The 22,528-nt window shown below is 43.8% G+C and overlaps 1 protein-coding gene across 1 annotated transcript; it reads right to left on the reverse strand.

The window, feature by feature from the left end:
• Nucleotides 1–239: 239 nt before the first annotated feature.
• Nucleotides 240–22,085, reverse strand: Siah2 (siah E3 ubiquitin protein ligase 2). Its single transcript, XM_052731323.1, has 2 exons — nucleotides 21,666–22,085; nucleotides 240–1,727 (listed from the first exon to the last, which is right to left on the reverse strand). The coding sequence occupies exons 1-2, from the start codon at nucleotides 22,083–22,085 to the stop codon at nucleotides 1,170–1,172; spliced, it is 978 nt and encodes a 325-aa protein (XP_052587283.1). The 3' UTR covers nucleotides 240–1,169.
• Nucleotides 22,086–22,528: the final 443 nt, after the last annotated feature.

The following is a 22,528-nucleotide window of genomic DNA, read 5'->3' on the forward strand; positions in this document are numbered from 1 at the left end:
GCTGGCAGTCACACAGCAAACAGAGTCCTGGAAATGTGACCTGCACTACTACTGACCACTGAGAGCACAGACAGGGGTTTAGACACAAGGGCTGTCCCCAGCCTTGGACAAGAGACTTTGCTCTCAGGGGCATGCTGCAGGCACCAGCTCTAGAGGTAGTGGTGGAGGCTTCTTTGCATCTGTACACAGTAGATGCTCAATAAATGCCTCTGACTCAAGCAGGAAAATGAAGCACAGCATTCATTTTTTGAAAAAATTTTATTAAAAAATTAGAGTGTGGAAAAAAAAGGCAAAAATAAAACAACAAAAAAACCCAAACCCACACAACTGACACATGCCTTTAAATAGCAAGCACGTGAGACTGGTTATAAAGCTTTCCCAACTACTGCTCTAGTCTTTCACATCAGCTACCGGTAGTCAAGGAGGGCTTCCCGGGGAAGCCATGTGTAAACAGGTCATCCACACTATGGTGAGCTAGAACTAACTATGTGAGAACTCTCAACTCAAGGCATGAGAGCAACCAAGCTTCAGACGTGCGTCCACGGGGATCTAGAGTTCTGGTTTCGATGTGGTGTGTGCACAGGCTGTGGGAGCAAACAGAGACCAACAGTATGAGCAGAGTATCAGCTTTACAGTAAGCACCTTCAGATCCTGGACCCTTCCCCACAATTCACGTAGGCAATCCTCAAACTCTGACAAGATGAGAGTCACCTTTATGGATTCTCTAAATCTGTGCTGGAGATGAGTGCCACAGGTGATTCTGTGAAAACTGGTCAGCCACCCAGTCTGAAAGACAGCAAAGCAAATCCTACCTCCCCAAAAGAAAAGGAATCTCACGAAAGGCCCTGTGCTTCTGTTAGCTCAGGATGAGTTGGTGGGAGCAGCCCTGAGCAATCTGTCAAGAGCTGTTCAGGAAGTAAACAGAACAGAGTGGATTGGAGATCAAAGAACAGCCTCCAAATCGCTAACAGGCCAACCCCATTATCACAGTCCAGTGAACTTTGTTTCATCAGTGCCAGACAGGAAGCTGTCGGAGAGACAAAACATACGACAGTTGTGGGTCTTGACTTGGGAAGACATACCGAATAAAACATCTATTAAAAAAAACTTTATTAAACAGAGCGCTATGCCCAAATAACTTCTCAGGTTTATGAAAGCCTCCTGGAACCTCACTGACAGCATGTAGAAATTGTTACATTGATCCCAAGGTTCCCATTATCTGCAAAGAGATGTGCTATGGCTGTGTCAAAAACGAGGCAGTCGCTGTTCATGATGGCTGCGGCCACACCATCGTGAATGGACCGGGGTGTGGCTTCCCAGGTCAGTCTCCGCCGGTTCCCATTCAATTCCAGTCTGTAGGCAAAGTTCTCAGCTTGCTTGCGGGTGCCGATGAGCAGGACGATGGCAAAGAACTGCTGGTGACCTTCGTACTTCTCTTGTTTCTCAAGTACCAGCATGAAGTGGTGACCAAAACAGGACTGCATCATCACCCAGTCCACAGCCCCTGGCAGGTTAATGTCTGTAGCTAGAAAGACTATGTCCTCTCCCTGAAGGGTGGTGATACTCTTGTGGGCATGCATGAGATGGGACATCACAGCTTCCAGGGACCCCTGCCACTTGCAGGAGGCACCAGGACAGGGGCAGGAATAGGGACGGTATTCACAGATGTCTTCATGCTCTGGTTTCTCTGTATGGTGGAGAGTCAGGGAACAGCCTGTGGTAGCATACTGCAGAGACAGAAAGAAACACTGCATCATGGCTCCTTCTCAAAATCTCCTTGGTGCCAACATCTTTGCAAACCTACCCACACAAGTTTCCTGGGCTCAAATTCTATCTTTAGCTCAACTACTTTTGTTTAAGGAGAGTCAATTGTTTAAGACAAGTCTCAGTTTCTACTCATTGTCAATAGCAACATGCATGAAGTCAGGGCACTGCTTTCTAGACACCCCCATCCCAAAAACAGTGAAAGACGAGAATTAAATTTCCTGTAAGTACATCAAAGAAGCAAACAATTGAGATAACTTGGCCCTTTTCTCATTTCCTGTAGCCCCTGACTCTTTTTAAGAACTGAGAGTGGGGTGGGCAAGGACTCATGGATCATATCTAGGCTTTTCCTGCAAATAGACGACTCTGAAAATAGCATAGTCTCATTCTACTCCTTCCTGACTTAGAGCGATGACAGGTCATCTAGTCAGTGGGAAAAGGCTCCCTTGTGGTTCCCTGTTCTTGACTGCCAGTGTGGCCAAGCCTGGGTGCAGGAGGAGGGGGCTGGGATCCTGTCACATCTTGCTGTCTCCTTTGTACTTGCTGCACTACAAGTGCTGTGCCTACAAGTCTTCATTTTGTTTTTAAAGGAATCTCATTCAAAGCTGGCATCTTGGCTATTATCTTAGCAGAGGTAGGGTGAAATGGATCATATCTCTCCTTAAAGCCTACTGAGTTTTCCTGAAAAGGGGGTGGGTATGATATAGGAATAAGAGGTTAAAAGGGTAATTCTGTATATATTGTATATAGTATGCTGGTTAAAACCTTCCCTTTTTATTTAGACAAAAAGGGGGAAATGTGTTATATCTTCATTCTGACAATAAAGCTTGCTTTGAGTCAGAGGGCGGAGCTAGCCACTAGCTGACCAAAATTAACCATAGACGTTTGGAGGACTGTGAACAGACAGAAGACAGGGAGTAGTAAGGTGGGCCTGAGAAAGGATCTCAGCTTTTTTGGAGGAAGGAACTGAAGAGGTAGGAGGTGACTGATTCAGGTTCTTATCCTAATATCTGACTCTCGATTTTTTATCGATAAAGAATAATTAGTTAAACGCTTCATCCTCATGTTCAAACACCCATCTCTTCCTGATGAGGTTGGTCAGGTCCTTACTGCAGGCTGGGAAAGGGGAAGCTGGGTGAACTTCTAACAGTCTGCCCTTCAGACACTGCCTTACTAGGGTAGGAACACAATCTTTCTTTCCCTTCCCCTTCTCAGGACATTCCCAGCAGATACGTCATGTCTATCATGACAGGAGGCCACACTAAAAGGAACTGAAGTAGATTTCTGTTCCCAACCTTTGCAAGAATGACAATGGTAGTTCTAGTGACCAGAGGGAGGCTCAATCCACAAACAGAAACCTACCCAGTGCTTTGTGCTGTGGTCACAGAAAGAATTAAAAATGGCAAGAAAATGAGGAGTTACCACCTATCTTTGGAGCACAGGTGGCAGATAAACTGCCTGGCTTACTGCATTAGTCTCAGCTTCCACTGAAGCAAGCAGGTACCAAAGAAATGACAGTACCAGGCCATCCTTCCAAACTAAGATAAAAAAACAAACCTACCCATAAACTCACAGCTGATTTTGCTTCTCTCTACCCTGACTTATGAAATAACTCCCTTATAAACTTAACACAAGTCAAGTTCCAATCCTTACAGAATGTCTTTCTAGCAGCTAGGAGGGCCTGAGTACCTTCTCTGCTGTGGGATGTCTTTCTGTATGCTGTGAATGTGTTGCTCCCATTGGTTAATAAATAAAGCTGCATTGGCCTATGGCAGGGCAGGATGGAGCCAGGTGGGAAATCCAAGAGAGACAGAGAGAAGAAAGGCAGAGTCGGGGAGACACTCCAAGCCGCCTCTAGGAGAAGCAAGATGTGAGAGAACAGGTAATGCCACGAAGCCACGTGGCAAAACACAGATTAATAGGAATGGGTTGAGTTAAGTTGTAAGAGCTAGCTAGCTAGCAAGAAGCCTGAGCCATAGACCAAATAGTTTGTAATTAATATTAAGCCTCTGAGTGATTATAAGCTGCTGCAGGCTGGGCGAGACACTAGAAAACTTCCATTTACACCTTCTCCACACAGGACACCAAGCTGAAGTCTCTGAGAGGATACAGAAGCCAAGACAACAGCCTCTCCCCACAGGGAACTCAAAGAAAGACATTTGAAAAATACAATGCATGGGGGTGTATGAGGGGGTGTGTCTGTATGCTATTGCTCTGGTGGCTGAGACAAGAGGATTGTACATTTGGACTCTCCTGAATTACAAAGAACTCCATTTCAAAAAACAAAAACAAACAAAAAAGCAGTGCATGCTTCTACCACTTTGGCAGAAGGATTTCTTTGTTTTCTGCTCTGCTGACAGGAATCGCTTGTTCATATTTCTGAGCCACAGACTAATTTTAAAAGTTCACATAAAGAACCTTCTTGGTCAGCAGGAGAAAGATTTATCCTTTTCTATTGACACTCTGTTCTCAGCTTTTTAAATAGTAAGAAGCTGTCCCCCTGAACTGTTTTAAATCTGGGGTGTGGGCAGGACACAGAGCCTCTTGATGGTCTCCTGTGGACAGTGGGTAAAGGATTTCAGTCAGAGTTTGAAAAACACACATAAACACAACAAAAATAGCAAGAACTTCTCAAAGCCTGGCTCAGCTTTTGGATCCAAAGATGTCTTAGGATGGGCTGCTGCCCTCAGCTGCCCAGGAGGAAGCCCAGGAACAAAGCAAAGTCTGGCCAAAGGATAGCATCTAGGACAGACAGCATGTTCCCAGCCTCTCCCCACAGTCCCAGGCCACTGCAGACCCACAGCCAACATCTGCAGCAAGTGTCCTATCACCAGTGGAGCTTGGCAACGTGCCCTGCTCTATTACTTGGTTGTCACACATGCAGCTCTTCTTCAGGGTAACTCCCCAGTCACACAGAAAGAAGAGGCATTTCATTGCACCTGTGTGGACAAGAGCCTTCTGAAAAGATCCTGCTACAGGCTTTACTTAGACATGTTTGAAAGCCTTTGGAGTTTTACTCTGTTTCTTCTAAACCAGCTGAACTTCAAGACCAATCTATCTCTCATTTCATGCTTGTGGTAGTTCAGGACCACTGAGGCCATTTTTATGGTAACTGAATTAAAGACGATCTCCAAGGGAAAACAGTTCAAACTTTGTGTGTGTGGTGCCTGCTCATCCATGCTATATACGCTTCCCACTCGACACTGTCATGGCTCAATGATCTAGGGCCATTTGAAGCAAATGATTCTCTCCCTGACATTTGAGGTGAGAGGGCTTTCCATTTACAGGTCTAGTTTTTTTCTGTATGCAAGCGCTGCTGAGCAGAGTCCCTGGGCTCCTTCGCAGAGAGGCCTGTGTGTCCTGGGACACACCCACAGCTATAAATGAGAGTTCTCCTTTGGGAAAGATGTGCTCATTTCCCCAAAGGGTGGGGTTATTTTTAAGTAACCCTCTCTGAAGAAGGAAGAAAGAAAGGTGCACAGAAAAATAACGGAGGTGGGGGAGGACCAACTCAAAGTTAAAGACTTGGGGAGGAGCAGAAGAAGAAACAAAGTGTGGCCATCACACCTAGGCCCTGTCTGTGTAGCAGCCTGTCAGGGGCTGCCATGGAAAGGTCTTGTGCAAACACGTTCTGCCATGCAAAGGCGCCTGTAACCTGCTGCTTTGTGTTTAAGTTTTTGTAGAAAGCCGTAAATAGTTCCCATTCTCTCCCTGACAAGAGGTTTAAAGGCTGTATTTAAGGTGGAATTTAGGCAGGGTTTCCCTTTTTGGCACAGAAACCCTTTCATATACAAATACAAGATCTATTCATACACAAGTTTGTATAATGAGACACCATGGCATACTGAACACAACATCATTTATTTACCTAGTAAACAGTAACACCATTTGTTTATAAAATGAGCTTATAAGCTAAATACGCTCTCTCATCCAGATTGCTAATGAAGGTTGTGTGTGCTGTAGAAGGTTTGGATGGAGTCATTTAATCTGTTTCATTGCACTTGATTCTGTGTAATTCCAGAATGATGCACTGAACACCGACTACAATGGAGGTGCCAGGAGCTCTGTGGCAGAAGTTGGTTCCTCTGGGGCACTGTGAGGTAAATGCCCTGCCTCCATCTGCTTACCTCCAAGGAAACAGCTCAGACTCATTAGTAGGATATCTGCCAGTGTCTCAAATGCGAATGTCTCAAAAAAATAAAAAATAAAACATAACTGATATTCTGCTGCTGGATGTGAATCAAATCTAAGAAATGACCTTTCCCCCAAGTAAGTACAAGCAAACAGCACTTTGCTCCAATCTAAATAAGCTCTAATGATCATAAACTGCACACTGATGGCTAAATACAATTCGTGGCTCTGGCCTGGGAACCAACCCTCAACCTTGCAAAGGGCATTTCTAGGACAACCAGTGAGCTCTGCATGTGACTGCAGATTAGAGAGCACAGTGTCTGTACTGAGTCTTATTTCCTGATTACACAGAAGATGTCCTGGTTTTGAAGAGAAACACAGGGGTCAGGCAGAGTGCCTGCAGCTTACATTCAATACAAGTCTGAGTTGAAAGAGCACAATGAAAACACACACGGGGAAGAAGGAACGAGAGAATATGGATAAAGACCATTGCTTTTGCTGTTTACACTAATATTGCCACTGTTGTCTATGCTTTAAATTACCTCAGAAGTAAAAATGTACGAAGGAATCCAGGAGAGATGTTAGCATGTAAGGGATGAAGGTTTCTTATGAGTCATTGGTTGAATGAATTGAGCTTTCTCCTAGTGTTTTCCTGCAGTAAATACCCTTCTAGCATAAAACATCTACATGGAAATGAACCAAAGTTACTCACTTTTCTTTTTCTCAAGGTTCTGTGGGACTCATTTTTAAGTGATGCAACACAGTTTTACAATGAAGAGACAAACTGTTACAAAAACCAATGCTTCTTTTGGTCCTCACAGAAGACAGTATTCACCATCACCTACTGATCCTGCCAGGTTAGCAGTCACTAGACTGCTCTGAGGCGTACTCTGCTACTTCTGGCCACTTCAGTGACATTCTCCACCCGGTAGACAGGTCCATTCCACTCTAAGAGTCCATCTAAACTGTGAGGATGGAATTAGCCCAATCCACCATTTTCTTACATGGGTTCTAGAAATGGAATGCAGTGTGGGAGTTTGAGAGGAGTGAGGTGTAATTTATCTTCATGACTAGCAGATAACCAGGGAACTAACTAGCTGCTAGTTATTGTCTCAACACTCTTCACACTTGTTCAAACGGGGATTTCAGGTGAACCTACTATAGTATGGTAAACTCAGTATGGAAACACTTAGATTTATCATAATTAACCATTAACTAGTACTGGGGACAGGACCTAGGGTCTTGTGCATATGAGGCAAATGATACACTCTTGAAATACATGTCCAGCCTCAAAATAACCATTATTTAAAAACAGACTTTTAGGGGCTGGAGAGATGACTCAGTGGTTAAGAGCACTGGCTGCTCTTCCAGAGGACCCACCCATATGGTAGCTTACAACTGTAACTACAGTTTCAGGGGATCTCACACCCTCACACAGACATAGATGCAGGCAAAAACAAAAACAAAAACAAAAAAAAGACAAGACAAAACAAAAAACAGCCTTCTAGCAATTCAGACTAGCTTTGTGATTAAAATGTTTATCTGATCCCCAAGTATCATCAAATGATCATAGATTATTTCCCAATTTTTTTATAGGCCTAATAATTTTAAGTTCTGATTTACTGGTTCTATTACCTGCTCCCTGTCTACCTGGTACTTACTGACAAATGAATAAATATTAGGTTTATTTGCAGATGGTGGACAGTCTTCCACCATGTTGATTTTACTTCAACTGGAAATCTTACTGTACATTTTAGTATTAAAAGAGGATTCAGCAGTTTCGAATCTTGTAGGAAAGATGTTCATATTTTTAAAATTATAGGTTTCTCCTATCATTTTTGGTAAAGATGCTTCACATATTTTATTTATATAAACAACTAGAGTGTGGTCTTTATAACTCTTCTGAAATGTATGCCTCTCTTGAAATATATTTACAACCACTGGTGGAGTATCTGTGTTTAGAAAGCCAGTGCTCCAGCCTGTTTGCCCTTGAGCCTGTTAGAGCTTAACAAGAAAAGAATGTGTGCTCCTCAAGTTAACCCTTCAACAGCAGGATAAAGCGAAGCTGCCTAGCTTATATCAGCTTAGCTCTTCCTCTACACACCCTGGCAGATTTTTCTGTAACTCCAATGCTAAATTCCTCACTTCCACTCCAGAGGCAGTGTGAAGACATAAATATCAACCAGTAGGGCAGTGACAGTTTTACAGCTAATAAATGAGAAGACACTATTCCTGAGCCCAGACCTGTCCAACAGCCATCAAGCGCTGGTGAGACTAGTTACTGGACAAACTGCGTCTAGAGAAAGGCCATTCTAATTAAAATCTTGGGTTCACAAATCCATCCTTTATTCCTAAGACAAAATAGATCACATACTGCAGATAGTTTCTTTACTCAACGGTGTGTTGGTGCAAGATTTTGGGGGTAATTGCTATCTCTGAGATCTGTGAACATTCTTTGATGGAGAGAGGGCCTTCAAAGACTCTTTGGACTAGCAATAGTTTATTGTTCATCTTAGAAACTTTGAGCAAAGGTTGATTTTTTGACCACGTTTCTCATCTATCCACAGCCAGAGTTAGCAAGTATACACTGTCACTGAAAACCAGTTTTGTGAGGTCCTCTAAGTGCAAACAACAGCACTTGAACAAACGACCAGAGGTCAAGGCTTTCGGTCACTAGCATCTAGCCCACCCTTCTACAATATTCTCTCACTCTTCCATGCCAGGTTCCCACCTGCACAACCGTACTGACAACACTGATGAGCCTTAAACAGAGCTTCTCCCCTACCAGCCTTTTATCGGCTAAAACAATCAGATTCACCAGAGGAATTGGTAGGGTGGTTAGATTAACAACTAAAATACAAGGTGCGCAGTGTATCTTCCAGGCAGGTTCTTTTTTTTTTTTTTTAATTTTATGTGCAAGTATGTGTGTGTGAGGATGCCTTGGAATGGGAGCTAACAGACAGTTGTGAGCAGTTATGTGGGTGCTAGGAATTGAACCCAGATTCTTTTGGAAGAGAAGCCAGTGCTCTTAACCACCGGGCTATCTCTCCAATCCCCTCCCCCCGGCGAGGCAGGTTTTTGTTGTTGTTGTTTTATATATTTATACCTCCTTCCAAACTTATCTGTTGCTTAATTGAACTTCAAATCTAACTAGGCGTTCTGAATTCCATCTGGCAACTTTGGTAAGAGGACCTCTCTTACCACAGCCATTCCTCCCAAAGCCAGTGCTTTGAGTCTGCTGTAGGAAGGGGATCGTGGCTTCTCAGCCAAGTAGACGGCAGAAAAGCCAGGTGGCTGGAAGAGAAAAGTTCATTTCTTATGGGGCATGCTAATTGTATCCCATCTCCTTCACCAAGAGGCTAGGAGGATAACAGTGACAACCTGTTGGGCCCCTAAAAGGAAGGGAGCAGTATTCTCCAGCTGGCCTCATTGAGGTCCACATGATGACCTTTCACCCCTTCCTCAGGAGCAAAGTGCAGCCCACACCCACAGTGATTCCTGTCTGCGCCTCTGTTTCAGCGCACTGCTGCTCGGCTGGCCTATCTGTCTCTACTATTAGCCTCAAGGACAGAGAAAGGGACAGTAGAAGGTGAGGCAGATAGGTGGGTCAGTGAAAGGAGAGGACCTGGGGCTGGACGAGGATGTCAGTCAAGAGCGAGGTGGTTAAAATTAAGTGGGGCATGAGTAGCAACCGGCTGGTCTGAGTTTACTTTAGGGACCACTGAATCATTAGTAGCATTAAGACCGTAGAGGGCAACACCCAGTGATGGGGATGCTGGGAAGAAATGGAACTGCAAGTAAGTTTCAAGGTCTAAACCAGTTGGGCTTTACCAACAAGGATCTGTCCCCTTCGGATGTACTACAGAAACAGTATCCTTAGGAAATGGTCAACTTCTGCCCAAGGATTCAGGTTAGTAGTAATTTCAAATAATCACACAGGAAAACAAAATTAAAAGTGACTACTCACAGGCCCCCGATTGAATAGTTCTGGTGCTGTCCGAGAACTGCAGCACGAGGCAGCATTGACCATGACCTCAAAGCATGTTTATCAGTGTAGAAAAGCCCCCACAGTGTGCAAAGCCAGAAAACAGCATGGAAGAAAAATCACTTCTCATTTTTCTTGCTTTTTCTTGGTGGGCAAGGTTTGAGTGAAGAAACTATTATGTTACAGGTATGTTTGCAAGGAAATCTACAGAATGGTATCATGGTTATTTTTAGCAGGGAATTATAGGGCATTTTGACTTTATATCACTTTCTGTTCAGTTGTTCATTTGAAAAGAATGATCACCATGTTTCTCTCTGAATAAAAATGTAAATAAAAGTTATAACTTAAAATGTGTAAAGTAAGATATATAAAGTAAAATATATATACTTAAAGGTGATGCCTAACGAAACCAGGATTTAAAAGGTTACAGATCCTTTGAACAGGGGCACATGCTTACCACCTCAGGAGACTGAGGCAAGATCACCAGCTTGGGCTACTTAACAAGGCCTTGTCTTTCTCAATTAAGAAAGGAAGGGAGGGAGGAAGGAGGGAAGGAGAGAAAGCAAATTAAATTACAGAAATGGGAAGAATGAGAAAAGTCTAATCCTGAAACACCAATGAACCAATGTCAGGGCCATGTCACCAGGCTCTAGAAAACCCTAAGATGGGCTTACACCATCAGGAGTTGGGCAGAAAAGCCCAGTGACAGACTCGGGGGGAGAGGGGGAGGGAAAGAACCCTTCTTCTTCAAGTTTATGCCTGCCTGAAGTGACACCGCACTCATCATTCGCTCGCTCTAGTTTCCAACTGTGCATCATCTGTGCGAGGGCAGTGCTAGGCTCTCTGCATGAATCATCACCACCAACCCCAACACGACCCTAGTTTACAATGAGCTTAGAGGAGTTAGTCACCAGCCACAGTGGAATGGAGTGAAGATGTAACCCAGGTTTGACTAGGGCCTGCTCTTAAAACTGCCGGAGCAGGGGAAACTAGCAGTAGGGGGGACCAAAGACATCACTTGTTCCCTCAAAGTTGTGAAACAGTGCACAAACCCACATCTTTACCACAGGATACTGTCCATTCTATCTCTGTGGTAACTTTTTATCCCACAGATGCCACATAGTCTAAAAAGTGATTACAGGAAATCTTCACCAAACTGGGAGTGAAGAAGGAGAGCTGGCTAGTTATGAAGGAACTAACAGAAAAGGATGGGTTACTGATGCAAAGTTAACAGAGTAAGTACCACCAGATAATTTTCAGGCGCTCCAACAAAACCTTAGAAGTATGTGATGTATGAAGACACATTTAACCAGAAAAAAATGTTTTTAGTTTCCTTTTCTGGATGTGCAGAATGGATCCTCGTTCTAATACCCCACTGTATAATCATATCTCCCAGCAGTACTTGGTGGTGCTGAGTGCTGGAACTCAGGTGAGCAAAATGTATACCCATCTTGTGCCTCTATTAAGTAGAGGCCTTGCATGTTTGAGTAAGAAGTGCTACTTAGCCTGTCCTTCATGCAATCACACCAATACAATAATTTGTAAGGGCTTACAAGAAAGACCTGTAAGGAACAATGAGAGACTACAATCGGATCTCTGGCTGGCACTTTATGGGCCAGATTTGCCACACTTTTTGGATGGCCTCTAGTTTGCCTGTAGGAAGGATCAACTTTAATTTACCCCAGCTCTGAATCGTGGTGGCCAGGGGGCATTCTTGGCTCAATTACATTAGAATCAACATTAAACTTTAACATTGCTATGTGATATTGTCACCCTTCAGTTTTATTCGATATTCAAAAGCTGTATTGTCAATCTTGATCTTTAAGTCCCGAACCTTGGGGTAATGGAGTTGAGTTCTGACTCTTCATTCTATTCCAAGTCTCCGGGCCAACCTGGTCAATTTCAGGCAGTCATAAAGAGCGCAGAGACAGCTTCCAAAGAAAGCAACTGTCACAGGAGAATTTTTGAGACTGCAAAGAAATCTTTGAAAGTATTTTTGCTAATGGGCTTCCCCATCCCAGCACAAAACCACCTGGCCTCCATTTTCGATGGTGAGGAAGGGCCCTTGATGGCCTTTTAGTCTGATCTCAAGGGAGCCACCATGTAGGAAGTCCCTCTACTCATTATAACAGATGAGCCCAGGGAGGGTCATGGCTAGACCACAGCCAGGACTTCTGAGAACCCCTTCTGCCTTCTCTCTACTGCTTTTAACCAGAATCTAGAATTTCAGGGTAGGGACAAATCTCTGGTGTAATCACTTAGCCCCAGCCCTGCTTCTAAAGACCCACAAGTGCAAAAACCAAATTGCCTTGTACAGTCAGTTATCTAATCACTAGGACAACAGTTACAGTTACAGCCTATGGATGGCCAGAATGAATCCCCGTAGAAAATAAAGATTAAAAGGAAGCTACAAAATCACTGCTAGGGCCAGTCAGAGTTCCAAGCCAGGCATGCAGAGAATTAAGAGTGAGCCTAGGCTTAGTGAACATGGCCTAAAACAGAACCAGTCAAAGGCTGTTCCTGAGCAGTAGGAATTTGGCCTGTAGATACGAGTAGTCTGGCCTGTCAGTGCTGGCTTTATGTCTAGTCAAAGTTGAGAGAAAGAGAGAGAGGGGGCAGGAGTTGAGATTGGACATCAAAGTCCAGTTTCTAGCTTTTCTTTTCCTTCTATGAATGCCTGGCAGGCTGTGTCCACATTCCCAGTTCTTAGGCAAGAGCGAGGCTTGCCATCTGGTTTGTTTGGTGATGTAGAGCCCTGTGCTGCTCCAACTGGGCTCAGGAGGTCCAGCTCAGTTTAGGATGCCCTCTTTGAAGGGGCCTGAGCTCCTCAGCCTCTCTATGTCTAGAGCAGTAGTTCTCAACCTGTGGGTTGCTACCCCTTTGGGGTCACTGAGACTATGGAAAAACACAGATATTTACATTCCAATTCATAACAGTAGCAAAATTACAGTTATGAAGTAGCAATGAAAATAATTTAATGGTTGGGGTCACCACAGCACGAGGAACTGTATTAAAGGGTCCCAGCATCAGGAAGGTTGAGAACCACTGCTCTAGAGGCTTCCCCAACCCCTGAGGCTAAGTGTGTCAGTAACCTTTCTTCCTTGTACTCCTAGTCCCTGGGATATCAGCTGGACTACACATGGCCACTCCTTTCAAGAGTCAACTAGGTTATCTGACATTATTTATTTTTTTAAAAAGCAACATTGTCACAATCTAACCACAGAAAAGACTTATCTCGCTGAGGCTTTCAAATTCAGTGATGATATGCAGTCATATTACAGGAACTTCCAAAGAAGACATAAAAATGGAAAATATGTAATATAACAATATAAGTAGACTAGAGAGGTTTAGTATTTCCTACAGTTGTGGAGAGAAATTCCTGGATGATATAAAAAACACTACTGAGGGGCCAGGGAGATGGCAGTAAAGGCACCGCCACAAAGCCAATGCCCCAAGTTTGATCCCCTGTCACCAAGACTGACCCAGGTGATGGAAGGAGAGAACTGACTCCCACAAGCTGTCCTATGACTTCCACAGTGTGCCCACACACATATCCAACAAACAAATAAACTACATTAAAATACACTACTAAGTGGTGAAATACACTGTGTTGTTGACATGTCAACTTCACATTGTTCCGTATACCCACTTTCCACTGACATAGAACAGATTGACTGTCAAAAATTCTCAGCTAGAGATGAAGAGTGGACTGAAAACACCCCAGGTAAGCAATATTTTGATAAAAATCCTTAAGAAGGGAGATTTAATTCATGTCATCTGCATCAAAGGGGTGGTAACCCTTGGATATTTAATTATATGGCTTCACACTTTACATAAGGTAGTTCTTTGGCAACACATCCATTCTTTTTAACCCAACAGTCCAAGGCTTCCTCTGCCCAACTGCCCACTCTAGGTAAATGGAGAGAGGCAGACAACTCTTGAGACTCTGGGCATGGAATAGTTAATTTAACACTGTATTCTTGCATGAGCTAGCTTATAGAAAGAAGAGCAGGGGGGCAGGGATGAGGCAGTCCCCAGGAATTTCACGAGCCTCAAACTAAAGTAAAATAAAAGCTAGGGACACAGACACCCCCCCCCCCCCTTGTCTGACATAGGCCTTATTCCTTACTTAATGTTTCTCATCTCCAATGAATAGTTTTGGTTGCTGCAGTAAGTACACATCCAAATTTGGCTTATCCACACCAAGTGGCTGTGCTGCCCCGCTCAATAGTTTGGACTACTTCTTAACCAAATGTATGGGATGCACACTCCAGTTTTATAAACCTCATACATAGGCACATACAAAAGTAACTCTAACACCTATTATACACCTGGTTCCTGGTCTATGTGATGGCTTAGTCCAACTGCATTCTTGTAGAACAGAATGAGAAAAGCACTCACACATGTACTAGTGTTCCTAAGGTTCAAGAATGACTTCACGAGACTGTTTAGATGTTAGGAAAGAATACATGTTTCTTAGGAACCAGAGTAAAATGCCATACTCCACTAGCACTACTAAATACTATCAAGGAGAGCCATTTCTTCTGTAGCCACTGGAAGTGTGGAGGAAAGCAAAGGGAGAATAGCTCTGCTAGAATCTGGAGAGGTATCTCCTACCACTTCAATTTTCTCAAATGTGAATTACCCACTCCGTCAACCATCATCTGCTTTTCCCTGGTCACAAGGAAGCAGCCTTCATCATCACTCAAGAAAGCCATGGTAGGCCACTCTGACCAGGGAAGCAAGTAGGCTATCTGCAGATCTTCACCTACTCCCCCTCTTCTCTGAATCCAATCCCTCATTCTTATCCCTAGCTCTGTATCTGTCCACCTGCTGTACTCCCCCACCCTGCACCCATCTTAAGTGGATCACACAGATTTTCTCCTCTAAATTCCCCTATTTCCCACTTATTGCTTTATTCCATCTGCCAACACTGGCAGGCATGTCCTGGGAACCTAGAGGCCACTCTGGCAGGGGAAGCAGGTAGGCTAACTGCAAATCTTCACCTCTCTCCCTCCATCCCTCCAAGCCCAATCCCCCAGTCTCAACCTCAGGTCTGTAGCAGACCTTCTGCTATGGCCTCTCCTCACTCAATGCCCCATTCTTGAGGACTAAGCAGATGCTGGTAGAACATCCTCCTTTCTTCCCTCCCGAGGACTCCCAATCACCCCCAGACCATCCCCATTCCTAAGTGTCAGTTCCCAATACCTATGAACACATTTTACCTGGAACCCCCAGTGCCCACACCTATCCGGACCCCAGAAGAATTTCCTACCAGGTAATGCACAGCCACCCTAGCCTCTTAAAAATCAGAGAGGCAAACAGAAAGAAAGCAACAAAACATCCACCCAACAAAGTCAAAACCAGGTATCAGCACTTAGAATTACAATCATCCCAAACCCAGGTGACTAGATACCAGCGTAAAAACACAGTAACAGCAATGACAGGATGTCTCCACTGGAGTCCAGCAACCCTACTACAGCAGGTCCTAAGTATTCCAACAAAGCTGAAGCACAAGAAAAAGACCTTGAAATAGCCTTTATGAATATGATAGAGATCCGTAAAGAGGAAATGAATAAATCTCTTAAAGAAATCCAGAAAAACAGAACAGTGAAAAGAAATTAATAAAACAGTTCAAGACTCAAAGTGGAAATAGAATCAATAGAGAAAACCCAAACTAAAGGACATTGGGAAATGAAAAGTTTAGGAACTTTAACAGAGGCAAACCTCATTAACAGAATATGAGAGATGGAAGAGAGAATCCCAGGCATTAAAGATAACATAGAAGAAATGGACACACTGATCAAAGAAAATGTTAAATCTAAAAAAGTCCTAACACAAAACATCCAAGAAATCTGGGAAAACTATGAAAACACCAAATCTAAGAATAGGAATAGAGGAAGGAGAAGAAACCCAGGTTAAAGTCACAGAAAATATTTTCAACAAAATCATAGAAGGAAATTTCCCTAACCTAAAGTATAAGAAACACACAGAACATGAAATAGACTGGACCAGAAAAGGAAGCCCCTTGGCACATAATAATAAAAATATTAAACCTACAGAATAAAGAATATTAAAAGCTGTGAGGAAAAACACCAACTAACAATAAAAACAGACCTGGTAGAATAACACCTGACTTCTCAGTGGAGACTCTTATAGCCAGAAGAGTCTGGACACATGTTCTACAGACTCTTAAGAGACCACAGATGCCACCCAGACTACTATACTCAGCAAAACTTTCAATCACCATAGATGGAAAAAATAAGACATCCCATGATAAAACCAAATTTAAGTATTTTCTACCTACAAATCGAGCCCCAAAGAAGGTGCTAGAAGGAAAATTCCAACATAGAGGTTAACTAAAGAAAATACATGAAATAAATAATACCAGACAAGCAAATTAATAGGAGTAACACACACACACACACACACACACACACACACACACACACACACACACACTCTACCACTACCACCACCACCACCAACAACAAAATAACAGGAATCAACAAACACTACTCATTGATATCTCTCAACATCAATGGTCTAAATTCTCCAATAAAAAGACCTCTAACAATTAACAAAAATTCCTTCAAAAATTCCTGCTTCACAAAAATGCCTGTAAAATATTTTAGACTTGTAGGCCAAAGATGGATGATGCCTCAATGTTGCAGAGGAACCTTAGGTGACTTATCCAGGCAGTCAGATGTCTCTGTTGCTTCTTAGTTTTGGAAGTTGTTTGCTCTGTACTTCCTGTTCACTCAGGTAATATTATACCCTTCTGGGATCTCTGATGGGGTTGATGACTAGTTGTAGTTACAGTTTTCCTTGACACCAAATTCAGAAAAGAAATTCACAAAAGAGGTGTAAAGAATGTAAGATTGAGAGACATAAAAGCGTAAGTGGTTTATCTAAGAAAATGTTTGGAGTTCTAAAAGATAGTTTTGGGTTGGTAATACAAGTTAGGATAGAAAGTGAATTCGGCACAAAACTTTGAATTCATCAAGATAGGATAGATAATGGAGTATTTTCTCTGAATTTGCCAAATGCAAATGGACTGGACATTGTGAATGTAATTCTTACCTGATAATTGTTCTTATTTGTACATAGTTTTACTTTGTTAAATTTAAAACTTTCCTTTTATTTAGACAAAACCTGATAACTGTTTTTATTGTATATAGTTTTACTGTATTAAGAGTTAAAAACCTTTCTTTTTATTTAGACAAAAAGAGGGAAATGTTGTGGGATATCTGTTCATACTGACACTCCAGAACTTCCAATAAAGTTAAACCTTGAATTAGCAGGCAGAGTCAGCGATTGGCTGACCAGAATTAGCCATAGATATGTTGGAGGACTGGGGGTGTGAGATAGAGAGGTACAGGAAGAGATAAAGAAGGGCTTGGAGAGGTTTTGAGGGCTTTTCAGTCTGGGAAACGTGGACAGTAGGGTCATCGGATTGTTTCTCCACTGTTCTGTGAATTTATCAGGTTTTTAATCTCAATTTCTAACTCCTGAGTTTTTAATAATACTAGAATAATCAAAGTAAATGTGACATATGACACTTTCTCCAAAACTGACCACATACTCAGACACAAAGCAAGTATCAACAGACACAAGAAAATCCAAATAACACCCTGCAGCCTATCTAAGCACTGCCGGTTAAGGCTGGGCATCAGAAACAACAGACAGTACACAGACTCCTGGAAACTAAACAGCTCACTACTGAATGAAAAATTCATCAAGACAGAAATTAAGAGAGATATTAAACTTTCTAGAAATGAATTAAAATGGAATCATGCTCAAACTTAAGGGACACAAAGAAATCAGTTCTAAGAGGCAAGTTCATAGCACTAAGTGTCTACATAAAAAAAAAAAATGGAAGGATCTCATAATAGCAACTTAACACCACACCTGAAAGCTCTAGAACAAAAAGAAGAAAAGAGTAGTTGGCATGAATAATCAAACTGGGGGTTGAAATCAATAAAAGAGAAACAAAGAGAACAATACAAAGAATCAATGAAACAAAGAGCTGGGTCTTTGAGAAAAATTAATAAGATGGACAAACCCTATCCAAACTAACTAAAACGAAGAGAGAATATCCAAATTAACAAAATTAGAAACGAAAAGTGGAATATAACAACAGACAGAGAGGAAATCCAGAGAATCATAAGGAAGAAGTCAAAGTATCTTTATATGTAAATGATATAGTATACATAAGTGACCTAAAAAACTCCTGCAGCTAATAAACAGTTTCAACAAAGTACCTGGATACAAAATTAACTCAAAGAAATCAGTAGCCCTCCTATATACAAATAAACAACAGACGGAAAAAGAAATCAGGGAAATAACATCTTGCACAATAATCTCAAATAATATAAAATATTATATTATTGGGATAACTCTAACTGAACAAATGAAAGAATTGTATGATAAAAACGTTAAGGCATTGAAGAAAGAAACTGAAGAAGATATCAGAAGATAAAAAGATCTCCCATGTTCATGGATCAGTAGTAAACATAGTAGTTAACACAGCAAAAATGGCCATCCTACCAAAAGGAATCTACAGACTGATTCAATGCAAACCCCAAATGCAATGCAGTCCCCATCAAAATGCCAAAAACCCAAGATAGTTCAAACAATCCTGAACAATAAAAGGAATGTTGAATTGTAACCACTCCCAATTTCAAGTTGTACTGCAGAGCTAACTAATACAGCATTGGCGCAAAACCAGACATGTCTATCCAAAGAACTGAACTGAAGATCCAGACATCAATCACACACCTATGGACATTTGATAAAGAAGCCAGAAATGCACACTAGAAAAAAAGACAGCATCAGCATCTTCAACAAATGGTGCTGGTCAAACTGGATGTCTGCACCTAGAAGATGCAAATAAACCCACACTTATCATCCTGCACAAAACTCAACTCCAGATGGTTCAAAGACCTCACCATAAAATCAGATACACCGAACCTGACAGAAGAGAAATTGGGAAATAGACTTGAACACATTGGCACAGGAAAAGAACTTTCTGAACAGAACACTGTTAACACATGCACTAGGATCAACAATAAATGGGACCTCATAAAACTGAGTCGCTTCTACAAGGCAAAGGACACTGTCATTCAGAAAAAAATGGCAGCCTACAGAATGGAAAAAGATTTTTCCCAACTCTACATCCTTAGATGACTAATATCCAAAATATACAAAGAACTCAAGAAACCAGATATCAAGAAAACAATCCAATTAAAAAATGAGGTACAGATCTAAACAGAATTCTCAATATACCAAACTCAAATGGTATAATGAAATACTTAATGAAATGTTCAACATCCTTAGTCATAGAGAAATTAAGATCAAAACTAATACGACAGTTCATCTTCTACTTGTCAGAATGGCTAAGATCAAAAACACAAGTGACAGCTCATGCTGTCGAGGATGTGGAATAAGGGGAACATTTGTCCATTGCTGGTGGGAGTGCAAACTTGTACAGCCACTATGGAAATCAGTGTGGGGGTTCCTTGGGAAGATGCGACTTGATCTACCCCAAGATCCAGCTATACCACTCTTGGTATTTAACCAAAAGATGCTTCCTCCTACCACAGAAACACTTGCTCAACCATGTTCATTGTTGTTCTATTCATAATAGCTAGAAACTGGAAACAACCTAGATGTCCCTCAACAGAAGAATGGATAAAGAAAATGTAGTACATTTACACAATGGAGTACTACTTAGCCATTAAAAAGAATGAACTTTGCAGGTAAATGGATGGAACTAGAAAAAAATAATCTTGAGTGACCCACAGGAGATAGAGGATAGACACACACACACACACACATACACACACACACACACACAAACTCTAAATCAACACAAGGAAAGCCCATAAGAACTCAAGAAACTGAAACATCATGCACTGGGCCTGTAGGTATTCGCAATGGGTCCTCTGTGTATATATTAAGTCAAGGCTTCCAGGTTAGTGGGTCTCTGATTCTTGTCCCATCTCTTGGGCTCTTTCCCCTGTTTGTTTTGTCCAATTCCGATGAGCTAGTTTTTTCTTTTTTTCTTATTATCATCCCTTAGAAGCTTGTTTGTTTGTTTGTTTGTTTGTTTTTAATGACAGAAAGAGTAGATCTGGATAGAAGGGGAAGTGGTGAGGAACCGGGAGGAGTCGAGGGAGGGGGAACATTATGGGAAGGAAAAAAGTCTGTTTTCAATAAAGGAGGTTGGAGACTAGTGGAAATACTTTATCCAAATGGCAGAGATGCAGCAGCTGAGACGAGTGAATTGCAGCATCACAGGGGTGGGGCTAAAGCCAGCCATTTAACAAGGTGACCCCACAGCCCAGACCCTCAAACCCGTGTTTGAATACGCTATTTTAACTGCATTTGGAGCTGGACCCTTATTTGAATACGCTATTTTAACTGCATTTGTAGCTGGGCAGAAGACCAAATTAAGTCACTAGTTTTACTGACATGACTCTCAAGCCTAAAATTAAAATCTCCAATGAACTATTTTTAATTTAAAACAGCTCTTGCCCTAAAAACGAATCAACAGTGAGGAGATATGAAAGACAATTTAAACAGCCTCAGGTAGAACAATTACTTTCATATAAAAACCCATCAGTATTAATATTACTTCCACCTGTAAGATCAGAACACGAACTCTGGTAGAGGTCTCGATTATAGAGAGGTTTATAAATGGGACTGTGGGGATTTTTTTTAGGGGGTTTAGCGTAGGCAAAAGGATGTTTCGGTATGACCACACAATCCTATCAGTCATTTAAAATATAGGTGGTCAAATCAAGTTTCAGACATGAAATAGATGATATTAATTTGAAAAGCTGGTTGTTAGAGAAAAAAAAGCAAATCTCCATGTGGGCATTTTAAAAAGCTTTCAGAGACAGACATTAATGGTTCTATACTTAGCTGTGAGGGTGTAAACACGCCCTAAACACAAACCGGTGGGGACAAGGCAGTAAGAGTTTGGACTTTCGCTTGTGGTTTGCTTTTTTCCCCAAGAGCACAGGTAACTCTTTAAAGTGCTGGCAGTGAAGAAAACTAATAAAGTCCTTGGGTGTCCACGTTAAGTCCTGTTGGACTCGAGTTCATCGCACTTAGTAACAAACAGCAGCCATAACTCCTGATGCAGCCACAACTTCCCAGCTCCGGGAAGCTGAGAGAAGGCGTGGCTGCAGGATTTTCTCAGTACCACGTAGCAGGTTGTCTCCACTCACCCCTTCTCTGTAGCTGCACTCCCAAGGGCTCCCAGATCTGAGGCGCAGGGTCCAGGAGGAATTCAGGACCATTCCTGCCAAGCTTACTGCTGGAAACCGCCCGTTTCCTACCTCCACAATCTCCACCGCCAGCTTCCCTGTCCAAGTTTGAGTTGGGCAGAGCTGCCCAGCCCTACAGAGTCCACACCTGCCGGGGACTAGGCGGCTCTGGGTTGGGAGAGCCAGGATGCTCCTAACCGTCAGCAGGTGCCAACTTATTTGGGGTCAGTGCTCTGACAAACATCAACCCTTGTTCCCAAAGTGGACAGGTGGGCACGGAAACGGTAGACAAGGTGTGCACACGCGCCCCCCCCCCCGCGCGCGCGCACGCACACACACACATAGGAGAGAGAGGAGGAAGAGGGGGAGAGGAGAAAGGGGGGGGGGGGAGAGAGAGAGAGAATATGAGAGAGAGATGCCATTCGCCTCCTAGGGCCTGCGAGTACGCCAGAGGACACCGGAACTCTGGAAGGTCGCTTGGCAGATCGGCGGGTGGTCGTCTGACTTACCTTACAGGGAAACAGAACTGCCGAGGCCACCTTCTCCATAGCCAGGTTCCTGATGCTGGGCGTCAGGGCGCCCCTGCACGTCGGGCAGCAGCTCAACTTCTGGCGGCATTGGTTACACACCAGGTGCCCGGCCTGGCACTGCAGAATGGGGGGCAGGACATAGTCAAAGCAGACCGGGCACTCGAAGAGCGAGGTCAACTCGTGGTGCTGCGGGGACACCGGGCCGGCCCCGCCGCCGGCGCCGGGGCCTGAGATCACCGCTGCCGCGGCGGGCACCGCGGACGAGCCGGGGCCCGCAGCCGAGATGGTGGCGGCGGCCGGGGGCGCAGCTGGGGACGGAGCGTGCGGGGTCTGGGGCGGCGGCGGCTGCTTGCTGCAAGGTTTGTTAGCGCTGGGGCCGGTGGAGGACGGGCGGCTCATCGCGCTCCGAGCCCACCATGGACCTGCGGGCGTCTGCCTGCCGCGGGGCCGCCCGGGTCAAGGCGGTGCGCGCCCCGCGGGTGGCGGGCTCCGGGGCAACGCCACGGCGCCCAGCCCCCGGGGACGGGGCGCGGACCCGACCGGCACCGGGAGGAGGGCGGGGGACAGGACCCGCGCTGATCCTCTCCGCGGTGGCGCCCGGAGTGGCCGACGCTCTCGGGGGTTGGCGGCCGTGCGGTGTTCCCTCCTCCCGTGGCGCTCTGGGTGCGCGGAGTCCTGGCCCACCCGCTCCAGGAGCGGCAGCTGACGCAAGCCCCGGGGGCGCGCGCGGACGTGACGCTAAGACACGTGTGCGGCCGACCCGGCGCGCTGGGACTGGCAGAGCCACCCTGTGAGGCCCGCGGAGCTCCGCCCGGCCCAGCTGGCAGCGCCGGAGCCGTTTC

The sequence above is a fragment of the Peromyscus californicus genome, unplaced genomic scaffold (assembly GCF_007827085.1).
Source record: "Peromyscus californicus insignis strain IS unplaced genomic scaffold, ASM782708v3 Scaffold_9__1_contigs__length_137607984, whole genome shotgun sequence".
Taxonomy (NCBI): Eukaryota; Metazoa; Chordata; class Mammalia; order Rodentia; family Cricetidae; genus Peromyscus; species Peromyscus californicus.

What these genes read in the sequence shown, in the direction of transcription:
- Siah2 (XM_052731323.1), bottom strand. Translation starts at nt 22,085, where the DNA reads ATGAGCCGCCCGTCCTCCACCGGCCCCAGCGCTAACAAACCTTGCAGC. An exon ending in CAGTTCTGTTTCCCTGTAAG is followed by an intron (nt 1,728 to 21,665) that starts GTAAGTCAGACG and finishes CTGTCTCTGCAG; the next exon opens with TATGCTACCACAGGCTGTTC.